The sequence below is a fragment of the Rhinatrema bivittatum genome, chromosome 8, assembly GCF_901001135.1.
Source record: "Rhinatrema bivittatum chromosome 8, aRhiBiv1.1, whole genome shotgun sequence".
Lineage (NCBI taxonomy): Eukaryota > Metazoa > Chordata > Amphibia > Gymnophiona > Rhinatrematidae > Rhinatrema > Rhinatrema bivittatum.
In genome coordinates this window covers 252,376,211-252,394,557 of record NC_042622.1, presented here as the reverse complement: position 1 = coordinate 252,394,557, position 18,347 = coordinate 252,376,211, and the positions used below count along the sequence as shown (strand labels likewise).

Genomic DNA, 18,347 nt, shown 5'->3' with positions numbered 1-18,347 from the left:
GTGTGGGTGAAAAACCCTGCTCAGGCAATCCGCTGTGATATTGTCCAAACCTGACAGGTAAGTGGCTTGAAGCGATACTTTGTTCGCCCAAAGTAGTATTCAAAGAGCTTCGACAGACTATCCACCAACTTGACCCTTCTTATTTATGTAGAACATGGAGACTAGGTTGTCTGTGTACACTATGAGGCGCTTCCCCTGAACTTGAGACGAGAATGATTGTAGTGCTTTCCAGATTGCACGAAGTTCCAGGAGGTTGATCTGGTATGTAGACTCTTGGGAAGACCAGAGACCTTGAGTTTTCAGATCGGTCAAATGGGCTCCCCATCCTTTCCTGGAGGCATCCGTTGTGAGTGTTAGCTGATGTGGAGGTAACCGAAAAGGAGCTCCTGAGCACAGGTTGGTGCGCATCAGTTTTATTCTGGAGGAGAGGGGATGCAGGAATTGTGACCATGGAGTTTTGAGTCCCCATTGAAAACGGTGCATGTGTAGTCTCGTGTAGGGAACCACATGGATAGATGCCGCCATGTGACCTAGTAGTTGGAGGACTTGACGCGCCGATGCCTGACATTGATTGCATAACCTTTGTGCTAGGTAGGAGAGAGTTTGAATCCTGTCTTGTGGAAGGTAGGCTCTTTCCCGCACTGTGTTGATGAGGGCTCCAATGAACTGCAGTGTTTGGGTTGGTTGCAGATTTGATTTCTCATAATTTATTAGGAAACCTAATGTCTGAAGATAGTTGATTGTTTGCACAGTCTGTGCTCGTAGAGTGATCTGATCTGAGGCCACTAATAGCCAGTTGTCCAGATAGAGAAAGATCTGGATAGATAGTTGTCTGAGGTGAGCCACCACCACCGCTAAACATTTCGTGAATACTCTCAGGGCTGAAGACAGGCCAAAGGGTAGAACCTTGAATTGATAATGCCTGTTTAGAGCTCAAAAACAAAGGTTGCACCATGAAGAAGGGTGCATGGGTATATAGGAGTAAGCATCCTTCAGGTCTATGGAACATAGACAGTCGTTGGGTTGTAGGAGGGTAGGATGCTCTTGAGAGAGGTCATCTTGAACTTTTCCTTTTAGATGTGCTTGTTGAGGTTCCATAAATCTAAGATGGGACGAAGGCCCCCGGACCTTTTTGGAATGAGAAAATAATGGGAGTAGAATCCCTGTTTTGTTGTGACGGTGGAATTTCTTGAATGGATCTTTGGATCTGTAGATTCTTTATTTCTTCCAGGAGATATGGTGAATGGGTCGATGTACTTTGGAGAGAAGATTCATAAAATTTAGTCAATAGCCTTCTCTGATAAAATCTAGCACCCAACGATCTGTGGTGATCGTTTCCCAATTGGTATAGAAATGTTGTAGGCGACCTCCTATGAATGGTGGTGGAGGTGGCTCGAGATAGCTCAAAAAGCTGGTGCCTGATTCTGAGGAGCTGCTGTTCCTTGCTTTTGTGGTCACTGTTGACGAGAGCGTTCACGTGATTGGTGAGGCTGAGGCTGGAATCTTTGTTGAGTATAGTGCTGTGAACAGTAAGTATTAAAGGGTTTGAAAGGTGCCCTTGGATAGGATTTTCTCCTAAAAGAAGGGTACAATTTTCTGGAGGATGTATGAGGATCGGTTGGAGATGTGAGGGATAGTACAGCAGTACTTTGTTCTTTTAGATGTGTTACAGTTTCTCCAAATTTATCTCCAAACAAGTTGTCCCCCATGTAGGGTATATGGGCCAACTTGTCATGAACGTCTTCCCGAATTGCGCTTGCTCTTAACCTAGCCATTCATCGGGCCACTATAGCAGTCGCAGAAGATCTTGCGGAAGACTCAATGGACTCGTAAACAGACCTGAGCAAATGATGAAGACCTTCTTCCATGTCTGTGAAGGGCTGTGGGGTAAGGTGTTATCCGAGGCTAAACAGATAGGCCGCAATTTCTGAAGACATTCAAACAAGTATTGGATTATATAAAATTGATGATGTTGAATTTCGGTTGTTAACATCGTGGAATGGTAAACTTTATGGCCGAAGTCATCCATAGACTTATGGTCCTTCCCTGAGGGTGAGTTGGCATGAAGCTTTGCTTTTGACAGTGTAGACTCAACAACAATAGAGTTGTGAGGCAACTGGGCAGAATCATAGATTGTTGAATTCCACATTCGGTATTTAAGGTCTGTTTTTCTAGATGCGGCTACAGTGGAAAAAGGTTTCTCCCACATTTTGTGAAGCACTGCATCCAAAACCAAATGAGGGGGCAGAGCTATTAGTTCTGGTGGCATATTGAAAATTTTTAGTATTCCAAGATCTTCTGACCTGGGATCTGGTACCTTCCCTGTCTATGTCTATGAATTTTGTGTAGAACAGATCTTCTGGTGGGGAATAAGGTTCTGGCAGACCTTCCGGAGGATCAGAAGGCATGCCAGTGGAAGAACTTGGTGAAGATGTTGTCCACTGAGAATCTCGGCTATCTGGACGAATTGGAATTGGAGATGAAATGGGCGGCTGAGTCGGTTGTGTAGGACTGTCATGCCAGCGAAATCTGCCAGTGAAATCTGTAGCATGAGATAGAACTGATCCGAAATAGAACCCCCACTGAGTGAAGGCGATCTAGAGGACTCCTCAGGTTGAGGAGACGCACTTGGAGGCTAGGGGTGCGCAGACTGCAGATCCTGAAAAAATGTATTCAACGCTTGTGAAATCTGTAGCATGGCTTTGGATGTTAGATGTTCTGGTTGTGGCTGTGATGGAATTGGTGTCTGAGGAAGTGCCGCTAAAAGAAAGTCTCGAGGCGTTGTCGATGACTTATGACGTTTTGGCAGAGGCGCCTCAATTTGAGGGGAATGTGGTCTACTACAGGATGCTGATGACCAATCAGAGACAGAACCCCCCACTGAGTGAAGGTGATCTAGAGGACTCAGAATCCGAGAGGAGCTCTACTTCCACATCGGAGTCTGCATTTGGTCGTTTTGATGCGACAGTATGACTCGACATTCCTGAGTGAGTAGAAGGAGCTTTTAAGTATGTGTTCTGTCTTCTTTAGGTGTTGTTTCTGCCCCTTCGAATAAAGCGTCGTGTGCATCGGTGTTTGAGCATGGAGTGAGAAATATGTCGTGTCCTTCGCCGGCGTCAAGGGCTTCGTCCGCTTCCCATGCGAAGATGCGCCGCATGTCAGATGCATCTAACCCTTTCGGCGCTCCGTATGCTTCTATGCGTTGTGCATCTATTTTTGGATGCTTTGACTTCACATGCTCAGATGTCTTAGACGCCAAGGAGCAGGGGTAAAAGGGAACAGGTCCCTGCATTCCAATAGTCTCATGAAGGGGTCTGAGAGGAAGAGGAGTCGAGGCCTCAACTCCATGAAGTTAGCATGGGGCACATTTTCTTATGTTCTTATGTTCTTATGTTCTTATGATACGGCGCTGAAGTTAGCATGGGGCACATTTAAAACTAATCGGAGAAAGTTCTTTTTTACTCAACGCACAATTAAACTCTGGAATTTGTTGCCAGAGAATGTGGTTCGTGCAGGTAGTATAGCTGTGTTTAAAAAAGGATTGGATAAGTTCTTGGAGGAGAAGTCCATTACCTGCTATTAGGTTCACTTAGAGAATAGCCACTGCCATTAGCAATGGTTACATGGAATAGACTTAGTTTTTGGGTACTTGCCAGGTTCTTATGGCCTGGATTGGCCACTGTTGGAAACAGGATGCTGGGCTTGATGGACCCTTGGTCTGACCCAGTATGGCATTTTCTTATGTTCTTATGTTTCCCCGGCTCTGGCGGTTTACCAAACCTAGCCGTGGCGCTTTGACCAGCGCTAAAGATGGTCCCCCGGCTCTAACGAAACTGCTCTCTTGGTTGGCGTCTTCTTGTGTTTTTTTGCTGTTCTCGGCAAAGATTGGGTGGAAGGCACCCATAAATGCGCTAATTTCGCCACGTGTTGCCTCTGGGCCCGGGGGGACATACGACCACAGTCTCAACATGAGGCTTGGTAGTGGTCCAGGCCCAGGCATATATAAAAGTAGTTATGTCCGTCTGTTAAGGACATAACTTTCCCACATTGGCAGTATTTAAAACCTGACTGCTTAGGAGCCATCACTGCCAAAAAATCCGAAAAGATCCAAAAAAATCTGAAAAAATTGCGAGACGAGGAGAGAAAAAACCCCTGCATGCTATCGGCTCACGGAAAAAAAGAGACTGAGGAGAAAACAGAATCGCACGGGAGGACGACCGCGCAGCCGTACAGAGTTACAACTCTGTTACTACCTAAGAAAATCTCCGCCTACTCTGGTCACGTGCACATTCCCAGACAGCATGGCTAATTCAGCCCTGCTATCGACGGGAAATAGAAGGAAAAGAGGGCATTCCATGAAGTTAGCAAGTAGAACATTTAAGACTAATCGGAGAAAATTCTTTTTCACTCAACGCACAATTAAGCTCTGGAATTTGTTGCCAGAGGATGTGATTAGTGCAATTAGTGGTGCTGGGTTCAAAAAAGGTTTGGATAAGTTCTTGGAGGAGAATTCCATTAACTGCTATTAATCAAGTTTACTTAGGGAATAGCCACTGCTATTAATTGCATCAGTAGTATGGGATCTTCTTGGTGTTTGGGTAATTGCCAGGTTCTTGTGGCCTGGTTTAGCCTCTGTTGGAAACAGGATGCTGGGCTTGATGGACCCTTGGTCTGACCCAGCATGGCAATTTTTTATGTTCTAAAAGGCAGCACCCAAAACTGATAATGGCGACCAAGTACCGCAAAATGGGGAAAACGTTGGTGTTCCAAACAGATGGGAATATGATGGTAGGCCTCGGATAGGTCCAAGGAAGTCAGAAACTCCCCACTGCATGGCCATTATCACAGTGAGTAAAGTTTCCATGCAAAAAATGAGTCACCCTCAAATGACTGTTGACACTTGAGATCCAGGATGGGACGAAATGAGCCCTCCCCTTCTTGGGCACAACAAAATAAATGGAATATCGCCCCATACTTTGAGACAAGCACCAGAACCACAGCCCTCAACCAGAGTGTAGATTCCACTGCCTGCTGCTTCTGCGGTGAGTGGCAAGACGAAACCATAAACACATCCTGAGGAATACTGCGAAATTCCAGTGCATATCCTTCTCTTATCACCTCCAGTACCCAGTGATCCAATGTAATCTCAACCTACCTCTGATAAAAGAGAGGAGTCACCCTCTCCTCTCTTGTCCCCGAAAGAAGGTCGGCAAACCTTTATTGGGAAGTTTGGGAGGATCAGCCACCCAAGCCCGCTCCTCTCTCGGGCTGTCTGGGACAAAAAGACAGACCTAACGAAAGACCAAGTCCTCTGAAAGGTTGACCCTCTGTAGGGTCAAAAACGCTTGGAACCCCAGAGATTACCCCTCTACCAAAGGGGCACTGCAACTGCTTCTTACCCTCCGGCAACCGAGCATATGACTATTCGCCCCCACTTACTGGCCAATTTCTCCAACTCTTCCCCAAATAAGAGCAAGCCTTTAAAGGGCATTTTTATAAGATTAGCTTTGGAGGCTACGTCAGATGACTAACATTGCAATGATAGTTGATGCCTGGCCGTTACCAAAGTCACTCCTCTGGCCGAGGTACAGACCAAATCTCAGCCCACATCAGCTAAAAAGGCGGCAGCAGGTTCCATAACCACTCAAATTAACTCCAGAATCATCAACTTCCTGAGAGAGAAGCAGACAAGATCGTGCCACTAAGACGCAACAAGAAGCTATCTGTAAAGTCATTGCCACTTCTTCAAAGGCTTGCTTAGGAATAGCCTCTATCTGCCTTTCAGGCACATCCTTGAGGGTCACTCCTCCCTCTACAGGGATAGTCACCCACTAAGAGACAGCACAGCGCATCCACTTTAGAAAAACGTAAATGCTCCCTTCACCACTGGATCCAGGGAGTACAGGTCTTCCAGTTTTGACTCCCTTTGAAAGTTGCCTCTGGAGCTCCCCATTCAAGATCAATTCCTGAATGACTATCATAACAGACAAAAAACAAAAGGCTTTACGCAAGGAAACCAAGATGGGATTCTTCTTCGGTTCAGATATGGAATCTGCACCAGGAACACCCAGCATCTTCAAGGTCTGGGAAACCAGGGCAGGCAGTTCATCTCTATGAAATAACTGCAACATATTCTGATGGTTCCAATCCCACAAGAATTTTCCCATCTTCCAGGGAATCAGGATCTGCTTCATCAGTGCCATCTGGGTTCCTGTCGGGATTACCCACAGCAAACAAAGGTTTGCTCCTGCGCCTAAACACAGGACTGGAAGAGGGAAGGACCACTGGCTGAGGGTCTGACCTGACAGGGAGTGGGCGAAGTGGAGGTATACTATGCCTGAAGAAAGGATTGCAAACCATAAAAACACTCCACCTAAGAAAAAGCAGCCAGATCCAGGCCAAACCCAGAAGTGACTGGAGAGGGGGCCCACTAAACCGCCATCACCTGCGAAGGAACCATAAGAACATAAGAAAATGCCATACTGGGTCAGACCAAGGGTCCATCAAACCCAGCATCCTGTTTCCAACAGTGGCCAATCCAGGCCATAAGAACCTGGCAAGTACCCAAAAACTAAGTCTATTCCATGTTACCATTGCTAATGGCAGTGGCTATTCTCTAAGCGAACTTAATAGCAGGTAATGGACTTCTCCTCCAAGAACTTATCCAATCCTTTTTTAAACACAGCTATACTAACTGCACTAACCACATCCTCTGGCAACAAATTCCAGAGTTTAATTGTGCGTTGAGTAAAAAAGAACTTTCTCCGATTAGTTTTAAATGTGCCCCATGCTAACTTCATGGAGTGCCCCCTAGTCTTTCTACTATCCAAAAGAGTAAATAACCGATTCACATCTACCGGTTCTAGACCTCTCATGATTTTAAACATCTCTATCATATCCCCCCCTCAGTCGTCTTCTCCAAGCTGAAAAGTCCTAACCTCTTTAATCTTTCCTCATAGGGGAGTTGTTCCATTCCCCTTATTTTGGTAGCCCTTCTCTGTACCTTCTCCATCGCAATTATATCTTTTTTGAGATGCGGCGACCAGAATTGTACACAGTATTCAAGGTGCGGTCTCACCATGGAGCGATACAGAGGCATTATGACATTTTCCGTTTTATTCACCATTCCCTTTCTAATAATTCCCAACATTCTGTTTGCTTTTTTGACTGCCGCAGCACACTGTACCGACGATTTCAATGTGTTATCTACTATGACACCTAGATCTCTTTCTTGGGTTGTAGCACCTAATATGGAACCCAACATTCTGTAATTATAGCATGGGTTATTTTTCCCTATATGCATCACTTGCACTTTTCCACATTAAATTTCATCTGCCATTTGGATGCCCAATTTTCCAATCTCACAAGGTCTTCCTGCAATTTATCATAATCTGCTTGTGATTTAACTACTCTGAACAATTTTGTGTCATCTGCAAATTTGATTATCTCACTCGTATTTCTTTCCAGATCATTTATAAATATATTGAAAAAGGTCCCAATACAGATCCCTGAGGCACTCCACTGTCCACTCCCTTCCACTGAGAAAATTGCCCATTTAATCCTACTCTCTGTTTCCTGTCTTTTAGCCAGTTTGCAATCCACGAAAGGACATCGCCACCTATCCCATGACTTTTTACTTTTCCTAGAAGCCTCTCATGAGGAACTTTGTCAAACGCCTTCTGAAAATCCAAGTATACTATATCTACCGGTTCACCTTTATCCACATGTTTATTAACTCCTTCAAAAAAGTGAAGCAGATTTGTGAGGCAAGACTTGCCCTGGGTAAAGCCATGCTGACTTTGTTCCATTAAACCATGTCTTTCTATATGTTCTGTGATTTTGATGTTTAGAACACTTTCCACTATTTTTCCTGGCACTGAAGTCAGGCTAACCGGTCTGTAGTTTCCCGGATCGCCCCTGGAGCCCTTTTTAAATATTGAGGTTACATTTGCTATCCTCCAGTCTTCAGGTACAATGGATGATTTTAATGATAAGTTACAAATTTTTACTAATAGGTCTGAAATTTTATTTTTTAGTTCCTTCAGAACTCTGGGGTGTATACCATCCGGTCCAGGTGATTTACTACTCTTCAGTTTGTCAATCAGGCCTACCACATCTTCTAGGTTCACCGTGATTTGATTCAGTCCATCTGAATCATTACCCATGAAAACCTTCTCCATTACGGGTACCTCCCCAACATCCTCTTCAGTAAACACCGAAGCAAAGAAATCATTTAATCTTTCCGCGATGGCCTTATCTTCTCTAAGTGCCCCTTTAACCCCTCGATCATCTAACGGTCTAACTGACTCCCTCACAGGCTTTCTGCTTCGGATATATTTAAAAAAGTTTTTACTGTGAGTTTTTGCCTCTACAGCCAACTTCTTTTCAAATTCTCTCTTAGCCTGTCTTATCAATGTCTTACATTTAACTTGCCAATGTTTATGCTTTATCCTATTTTCTTCTGTTGGATCCTTCTTCCAATTTTTGAATGAAGATCTTTTGGCTAAAATAGCTTCTTTCACCTCCCCTTTTAACCATGCCGGTAATCGTTTTGCCTTCTTTCCACCTTTCTTAATGTGTGGAATACATCTGGACTGTGCTTCTAGAATGGTATTTTTTAACAATGACCACGCCTCTTGGACATTTTTTACTTTTGTAGCTGCTCCTTTCAGTTTTTTTCTAACAATTTTTCTCATTATATCAAAGTTTCCCTTTTGAAAGTTTAGCACGAGAGCCTTGGATTTGCACACTGTTCCTTTTCCAGTCATTAAATCAAATTTGATCATATGATCACTATTGCCAAGCGGCCCCACCACCGTTACCTCTCTCACAAAGTCCTGTGCTCCACTGAGAATTAGATCTAAAATTGCTCCCTCTCTCGTCGGTTCCTGAACCAATTGCTCCATAAAGCTATCATTTATTCCATCCAGGAACGTTATCTCTCTAGCGTGACCCGATGATACATTTACCCAGTCTATATTGGGGTAATTGAAGTCTCCCATTATTACTGCACTACCAATTTGGTTAGCTTCCCTAATTTCTCTTAGCATTTCACTGTCCATCTCACCATCTTGACCAGGTGGACGGTAGTATACCCCTATCACTGTAGTCTTCCCTGATACACAAGGGATTTCTACCCATAAAGATTCAATTTTGTGTTTAGTCTCATGCAGGATGTTTATCCTGTTGGACTCTATGCCATCCCGGACATAAAGCGCCACACCTCCTCCCGACTGCTCCTCTCTGTCATTGCGATATAATTTGTACCCCGGTATAGCACTGTCCCATTGGTTATCCTCTTTCCACCATGTCTCTGAGATGCCAATTAAGTCTATGTCATCATTCACTGCTATACATTCTAATTCTCCCATCTTACTTCTTAGACTTCTGGCATTAGCATACAAACATTTCAAAGTTTGTTTTTTGATTGTATTTTTATTCTGCTTTTTAATTGATAGGGATAAGTTAGAATTTTTTAGCTCAGGTGAGTTTTTAGTTACAGGCACTTGGACTACTTTTCTAATTATTGGAACCTCACTGTCGGGATGCCCTAATTCTAATGCATCCCGACAGTGAGGTCTAATTCTAATGCATCATTAGTATCCTTTAAAGATACCTCTCTCCGAACCATGCGCTGCTGCTGCTCCAAGATCCAGCGTACCCTCCAGACACATCCTTAACCAGACTATCATCAGGGCTGGGAGGATCCAGGCTTAGCAAAATTAGAGGAAGACAACTCTCCCTGAAGCTCTAAAAGGCACTGACAGGTTAGAGGACACATTTGGGCATCTTATCTGATAACAGGCAACCCAGAGAGAAAAGCGTTTAGGTTTCCTGCTCAGGGGCGTCATCAGTGACAGGCAACAGAAAATGTGTGTCCAACCAGCTTGCACTGAAAAATTCAAGCGCACAAAATTTATGCACAAAAAAATCTAGGTGCCCCAAAAGCAAGCACCGCAAAAAAACACACGCACAAACTGTGCGTCAAGGTCTGGGCACACTACTAGCACTTAGAAATTTGTGCACACAAAAGATGCACCTAAAACTGAGCGTGCACAACGAATGCGCAGAGCCGACACACTGTGCACACCAATGTCCTGTAGAGGGCACTATGGCACACACAGAAGCGCACGAATGTGCCGCCACGGCCTACCACGAGGCATACGGGCAAAGAGACTAACTGTGGAACCTAATCCACAGAGGCTGCTCAACCTATTAGGCTGTCCAATTCACCTAACTCCCATGGGAGCAAGAACAAAAGTCGGAATGGCGTGCTGCCTTTACAAGCTTTTTTTTTTTTTTTTTTTTTTTTTTTTTAAACTTACCCGAGCTCGGCCCTTACCTGCTGAGTATAGAGATAGTCTCCTGCTGTGGGGGGAGAGAGCATGTGCAGTCATCACCATGCTCAGTCTCCTGCAGCCACTGCCTTTAAGCTGTACAATCAGCTAAGTCCACACCGGGAACCCCAGCTACCAGATCAAGGGCACACCTCTAAGGGACTACAGAAATCACCTCAGGAACTCTCAACTGGGGGAGGGAGCATTTGGTATTATTGCAGGAGTGAGGGATTTTCTTTTTTCTAGGTTAAATTCTCCTTCCAAAATCTAAAGCAATCCCCTTCGGGAGATGCACGTCCACCATCTGCCGAGGACGGAGAATACTGGCAGGCTGGTGTCACTGCAGGAGTATATATACTGTGACGTCAGCTTGCTCCGTCTGCTGGCAGGGGAGCATAATCTACTGATCCTGAGTCCATCCGTCTACATGCTAGGAAACTACATTTTATCATAGAAAAACTAAGATTTTACTCATTCAACACACTAATGAACTATTCCAATCCATCCTGAAAAAGTGAATCTACCTTGTAGATCCCGTCATATCGATTTCCATCTTCAGGAGAGTACTTGCTGTGTTTTCGCCCCTTGGCATTTCGTACCACTCTGACAGGCTTTCCAGCTCTCCAGTCCTTGGCAGTGGCTCCATCTTTATCATTAATGGGTGCGTTACAATTCAGTGCAAGAGCTCTAGAGAGAAACAAGTGCTGTAAGTTTGGGAGATGTGAATTAGGCTAGAGCCCAAATGACACCACTGACATGAGCCAAGTGTTTACTTAAACCATTTATAAATGTAGCAATTACAAGGAACATGCAAAGAACTGCCAGTGATATTTGTGAGCTTTGTTATGCTTAACAATGGAAGGAGGAAAGTACCTGCATAAAATATTACACTACCCCAAAATTCATATATGAATATAGTGAATTAGAAAAGGTACAGAGAAGGGCAACAAAAATGATTTCAAAAAACGGATTAGCTCTCTTATGAGGAAAGGCTAAACAGGTTAGGGCTTTTCAGCTTGAAAAAAAAGGCAGCCAAGAGGGAATATGATAGAGGATCATAAAATCATAAGTACAGTAGAAAAGATAGAGTTGCTTACCTGTAACAGGTGTCCTCCTAGGACAGCAGGATGATAGTCCTCACACACATACGTGACATCAGATGGAGCTAGGAACAGAAAACTTATGTCAAAGTTTCTGGAACTTTGAGCATACTGAGCATTCCCAGCGTGCCCTAATCCACCAGGCCTCTTCAGTCTCGTAACATAGAATTACAACAAAAAACAAAATAGAAGAAACCGAACTCCGCAGGATGGCAGGCGGGTTTCATGAGGAGTGACATCCTGCTGTCCTAGAAGAACACCTGTTACAGGTAACCAACTCTGCTTTCTCCTAGGACAAGCAGGATGGTAGTCCTCACATGGGTGAATCCCTAGCTACAGGCTGCTCCCCAATACAAAAGGGAACCAACAAGCATCAACCAGGTGCCAACAGGCACAACCTCCATACTGTTGTTGGTAACAGAGGTGGAGACAGCCTGATCCCAAACAATGGGCCCTCTAGGCAGGCAGAGTTAGGTTTTACACCTCAAAGAGATTCTGAAGGACAGACTGGCCGAACCTGTCACGTTGGCCATCTCTATCCAGACAGTAGTGAGATGTGAATGTGTGGTGAGAACTCCATGTTGCAGCCCTGCAGATGTCCTCCATGGGAACTGCTTGCAAGTAGGCCACCGACATTGCCATGGCTCTGACAAAATGAGCCTTGACATGACCCCCAAGTTACAGTCCCACTTGGGCATAACAGGAGATGCAGTCTGCTAGCAAATTGGATAATGTCTGTTTGGCAACTGCAATTCCCAATCTACTTCTATCAAAGGAAATTAAGAGTTGGGTGGACTGTAAGGGCTTCTGTCCACTCCAGATAGAAGGCTAAGGCTCTCTGGCATTCCAAACTGTGCAGGGCTTGTTTGCCTTGGTGCAAATGGAAACTGGGAAAGTGTTGACAGGAGGATTGACTGGTTAAAAAGGAAATCTGTCACTATCTTAGGCAGGAACCTAGGGTGGTCTTGCGTATGCACCCTATCATGATATAATTTGGTATAATGTGGATAAGTCACTAAGGTCTGGAGCTTGCTTACCCTGCGTGCTGAAGTGTCCACCACCAAAAATATGACCTTCCAGGTCAGATACATAAGAACATAAGAAATTGCCATGCCGGGTCAGACCAAGGGTCCATCAAGCCCAGCATCCTGTTTCCAACAGAGGCCAAATCAGGCCACAAGAACCTGGCAATTACCCAAACACTAAGAAGATCCCATGCTACTGATGCAATTAATAGCAGTGGCTATTCCCTAAGTAAACTTGATTAATAGCAGTTAATGGATTTCTCCTCCAAGAACTTATCCAAACCTTTTTTGAACCCAGCACCACTAACTGCACTAACCACATCCTCTGGCAACAAATTCCAGAGCTTAATTGTGCATTGAGTGAAAAAAAATTTCCTCTGATTAGTCTTAAATGTGCTACTTGCTAACTTCATGGAATGCCCCTTCTTTTTTTATTATTTGAAAGTCTATTATTTAAAAGTGTAAATAACCGATTCACATCTACTCCTTCAAGACCTCTATCATATCCCCCCTCAGCCGTCTCTTCTCCAAGCTAAACAGCCCTAACCTCTTCAGCCTTTCCTCATAGGGGAGCTGTTCCATCCCCCTTTATCATTTTGGTTGCCCTTCTCTGTACCTTCTCCATTGCAACTATATCTTTGAGATGCGGCGACCAGAATTGTACACAGAATTCAAGGTGTGGTCTCACCATGGATTGATACTTCAGGTCACAGGAGCGCAGTGGCTCAAAAGGAGTTTCATCTGCTGAGCTAACTCCATGTTGAGGTCCCAAGACAGCAAGCCGCCTTAGGGAAGGCTTCAATTGAAGCAGGCCCTGCATAAAGCATAGGCTATGCAGAGATGGTCGTACCATCTACATCTTGGTGGTATGCGCCAGTTGCACTGAGATGAACTCTAACAGAGTTGGTTTTCAAGCCAACCTCCAATAGGTGTAGAAGGTAGGCAGTTTTTTTGTGGGGCAGGAGAACGTATTTAGGGCCTTCTGCTCACACCACACAGAAAATCTCCTCCACTTCAGTCCATAGGACTTTCTAGTGGAAGGCTTTCTGGAAGCTACCAGGACCCAAGACACATCCTAAGAGAAATCAAGCGACTGCAGGATCAACCTATCAACATTCAGGCTGTGAGCAACAGGGCCTGAAGCTAGGATACCGCAGCCTGCTGTAATCTTGCGTGATAAGGTCTGGGAAGTCCCCAGACTTATCAGTTTCCAGACAGACAACTCCCAAAGGGAATGGAAACCAAATCTGTCTCAGCCAATGAGGGGCTACGAGGATCATAGTCTCTCTGTCCTCATGAAGCTTGAAAAGAGTATGTGACTAAAGGAATCTGAGGATATGGGTCCAGAAGACCCCTGCCCCAATGTCAGGCAAAGGCGTCTGATGCTTGTTTGCCATCCAACCTGTAAAAGGAGCAGAACTGAGTCACCTTCCTATTGCAGGGTAACGAGAACAAGTCAACCCCTGGGTTTCCCCAGAGGCAGATCATCCGTTTCGCTTCCCCCTAGTCCAAAGACTACTCATATAATCTGAAGGTACGACTCAGCCTGCCCACTATCATATTCTTCGTTCCGGCTAGATACATGGCCTTGAGTATCATCCCGAAGGTCAGGTCCCAGGACCGACCTCTTCCTGACACAGAAGGTACAGTCCTGTGCCTCCCTGCTTGACAACATACCACATGGCAACTTGGTTGTATCAGGACAGTCTTACTGGACAGCCATTCTCTGAAAACCCATAGCGCCAGGCTTCCCACACCTGTCCTGGGGACCCAAAAGCCAGTTGGGTTTTCAGGGTATCCACAATGAATATGCATGAGATCAATTTAAATATTCTGAGTCTCCATGGTTCTCTCATGCATATTCATTGTGGATATCCTGAAAACCCGACTGGCTGTGGGGTCCCCAGTACAGGTTTGGGAAGCCCTGCCATAGCGCACATCTAATCACCCGGAGCTCCAGAAAGTTGATTTGACACTGTGCTACCTGGGAAGTCCATAAGCCCTAGGTAGGAAGCCCCTCTTCATGAGCTCATCCCACCCCACAAGGTGGACTCATCCGTGGTTAGGACAATTTGGGTAGGGGAATTTTGGAAGAATATTCCCTGCTCCAAATTTGAGCGCCCACCACCAGGACAAAGAATCCCAAAGAGGCGGAGTAAGTATGATGCGAGCACGGAGATTCTGCGTGGCCTGGTACCACTGTGCCCTCAGGGTCCGGTGGGCTCAGCATGTGTGTAAACGTGCCAAGGGAGTGACATGGATGGTCACGGCCATGTGGCCCAACAGCCTCAACATGTGCGAAGCTGAAACCTGCTGGCTCTGTTGAATCACTGCCGCTATGGATGCCAAGGTGATGCCCTGTATCAAGGCAGGAAGGCTTTTGCCCGAAATGTGTCTAGCAGGGCTCCTATGAAGTTCAATTAAGGTGACAGGCTGAGATGAGACTTCGGGTAGTAGTTGAGTAACCCTAGCGACTCCAACACCCAGAAGGTCAAGCTCAAGAACCGAACTGCCCCTGCCTGAGAGGTGCTCTTGACCATCCAATCGTCCAAGTAAGGGAAAACATGGACTCCCAGTCTATGGAGGTGTGCCCCCACCATGGCCAGACATTTTGTAAAGACACATGGGACAGATGCTAGCCCGAATGGCAACATTCTGTACTGAAAATGCTGTTTTCCAACCACAAATCTGAGAATTCCTGTGACCCGGAAAGATCTTGATCTGAGTGTATACATCCTTTAAAATCAAGGGAGCATAGCCAGTCCCCTTTTTGCAGGAGGGGAATCAGGGTGCCCAGGGAAACCATCTTGAACTTTTCTTTTTTGAGAAACCTGTTCAAGGCCCTTAGTTCTAGGATGGGACAGAGTCCCCCTGTTCTCTTTGAAATCAGGAAGTATCAGGAGTAGAATTCCCTGCCCTCTTTGCCCTGGTGGGACAGGCTCGACCGCTCTAGCCATTAAGAGGGCAGAGAGCTCCCAAAACAGTACCTCCTGATGCACTATTGGCCCCAAAATGGGCATGGGGGGTGTGGGGGGTGGAGGCAATTTGGTGGCATACCCAATAGGTTTATTTTTATTTATCAAATTTTCTATACAGTCGTTCAGAATAGCCATCACAACAGTTTACAGCTTTTATAAAATACAAAGAATAAATACATACAAAGGTAATAACAAATAAAACCTAAAATATGGATAACGGGATAAAAGAAACTATTATTAAAATAGTTAAAAGGACTAAAACAGATAAAATTAAAAATAAAGAATGATAAGTTAAAAATAAGGCACTACCTCATTTTCCAGCCATTTGTACCTCTCTTCATGCCACCAGATTGTTTATTCCCATTTGAACTTCTAGAATCATTTTTAATCTCAGCCATATACCATATATGCCTTTTCAAACAACCAGGATTTCAGTTCCCGTCTGAACTTCTTGACAGATGATGGACAAGACCCACTGGTCTGAGGTTATACTGGGCCACTGATCTGCAAAGAACCGTAGCCTGCCCCCGACTGGAGGATCCAGCATCTCTGGTACAGGTGGCTGGCTTATGCTCCCTATGATCCAGTCAAAATCCCATGCCAGGACTTGGCTAGGAATGACCCCATGAGCTCGCTCTCTGTGAACAGGAGCAAGGGGCCGGAGGATAGTACTTCCTCTGGCGGTAGAGAAAGACTTCCTCTGTCCCTGCCTCACGGACCCCCTGGCTGAGGAGGGCGGGTCTGAAATGCTGGAGCTGTTGGAGGGGTTCATGGTGATCCTACAATTGGGCCACATCTCTCACCTTATCTCCGAAGAGATTTTCTCCTGTGCATGGCAGGTCAGCGAGTCTTTCCTGTACCTCTGGTCAGAGATCAGAGGCCCACAGCTATGCCATTCTGCAGGCGCCAATTCCCACTGCAGACTCTCGCTAAAGTCTCAAAATCATCATAGGTAGAATGAATCTTGTATTTTCCACACTCCAAGCCCTGACGCAACAGCGATAAGAGGGGGCCTTACTGCTGTTGAGGCAGTCGCTCAGCCACCTCTTGCACCTGCTTCCAGAGGTTGCAAAAGTATTGGCTCATGTAGAGCTGGTAAGAGGCAATGTGGGCAATAAGCATTGGCCCTTGGAACACTTTCCTCCCAAGAGCATCCATCGCTCTATGATCCTTGCCCTTGTCTGAAAGCACTTGGCCTTCTAGAGAAGATTCAACCACTACCGATGGGTATAACAGCTGACACTTCTCAAATCTGCCTTCCTGTTAATGGGAGGTACTGTGAGGGAGTGCTCCCATATCCTCAGCAACAACTCCCTAAAGATCTCGTGCATAGGGATCGCCACGATCTCTTTAGGGCCTCCACGAACTAGAAGATCTCCAGCATCTTATGCCTGGCATATTTCTGTCATTAACTGAAAAGGGATGGCCTCTGCTATCACCCATATAAAACCTGCAAAGATCAGGGCCTCTGGAAAAGACTGTTCCAAAGGGAGATCCTCAGAGTCCTCTGGGAAGGATTCTTCAGTGTTATCCCCTCAGGCGTCATACGTGGCCTTATCCTCACTATAGTCTACAGGAGATGGGGCCCTTGGAGATCAGACTTCATTCAGAAGCGTGGGGATCAGTGGCACCGGTGCCTGCCTCAGCAAAGCTGGACAGGGGGGCTGCAGGCCTCAATGGAGCTTCTCTTTGGAGGAACCAAGTACCATATCAGTCAGGGGAAGCATCGGTACTCCGCTGGGCATAGATGGCTCCCAGAAAGATGCCAACTGGGTCGTTAACACACCAATAAGTACGTTGAACCATTCCAACAGCGGTTCCATCAGGGCAAGTGCCCACAGTGTTGGTGCTGCCAGTTTGATGCCTGCAATGCCCGCTGGGCCCAGCAATCCAACTGCTCCTCAAACGCTACCAATGCCAAAACCACCTGGGAGGCAGGAGGGTTGGTCAGATATTCCTCGGAGCGGCAACTGGCACCAGGACTAGTGGAGACCATTACGGATCCCCAGCATCAATGGAGAATGGGCACTCCTCACTGCAGGGTCGCTTCTGGGGCATCACGGCAAGAGCGGGCTCCTTCCCAAGCCCAGCACCATGCAGAGAGGGTCACCTGTGCCAATGCTTCCTTGGCTTCCCTCAGTGCTCGGCCCGGTCTTTCCCCGGTGTCGAGGTAGATGATGAACACAACTTGGAAGAGACCAAAACAGGGACCGGTCCCCGGAACCCCTATCCACAGATGGCGTCGACGGAGCTGACCTGCCGATGTCAATGCCTCTGACTTCCTCGACCCAAACACGACGTCGCTTAGGGGGTCATCTGGGCACATATGCAGCAACCCCGGACGTCGTGATATGCCCCCAGAGGGGACACACCTCGTAGGGGTCCGTGAGGGACATGGTCTTCAGACACTGGGGGCACCGATGGAAACCAAACGAGGCCATGACGATTGAAAGAAAAAGGGGAAAGACTTAAGACTGCGATGGCAGGCGGTTGATGCCGGCGGGCACTGAGGCGCCACCGCCGTGGGAAGGGGGAACGGAAGCGAAAAGACCAAACTGCCAAAAAATCTGACAAGGGGACTAGAGGGAACAGAGGGACCCCACAAATCTGAATTTACCCCCCAAAAAATCGAAAAGGATGGTGAAAAGTTTTCTTTAGGTAATTTGAAACAACAAAAGCCATGAGCTCACTCTCCCGCAAGGTGAAAGCTCTGCAGGAAAAAGAAAAAAAACCTGAAGAGGGACCCTGTGTGGACGTGTGGATTTGGGCATGCTGGGCATGCTCAGTATATGCTCAAAGTTCCAGAAACTTTGTCTTAAGTTTTCCATGCCAGGCTCCATCCGATGTCACCCATGTGTGAGAAAGCAGAGTTGCTTACCTGTAACAGGTGGTCTCACAGGACAAGCA

The 18,347-nt window shown here is 46.1% G+C and overlaps 1 protein-coding gene across 1 annotated transcript in view; it reads right to left on the bottom strand.

The window, feature by feature from the left end:
* Positions 1 to 18,347, bottom strand: part of UHRF1 (ubiquitin like with PHD and ring finger domains 1) — a 499,879-nt gene that overhangs the window by 161,801 nt on the left and 319,731 nt on the right. Inside the window, exon 12 of the mRNA XM_029614586.1 lies at positions 10,862 to 11,024. Within this exon, the coding sequence (XP_029470446.1) occupies positions 10,862 to 11,024 (163 nt within the window). The remainder of the gene's footprint in view (positions 1 to 10,861; positions 11,025 to 18,347) is intronic.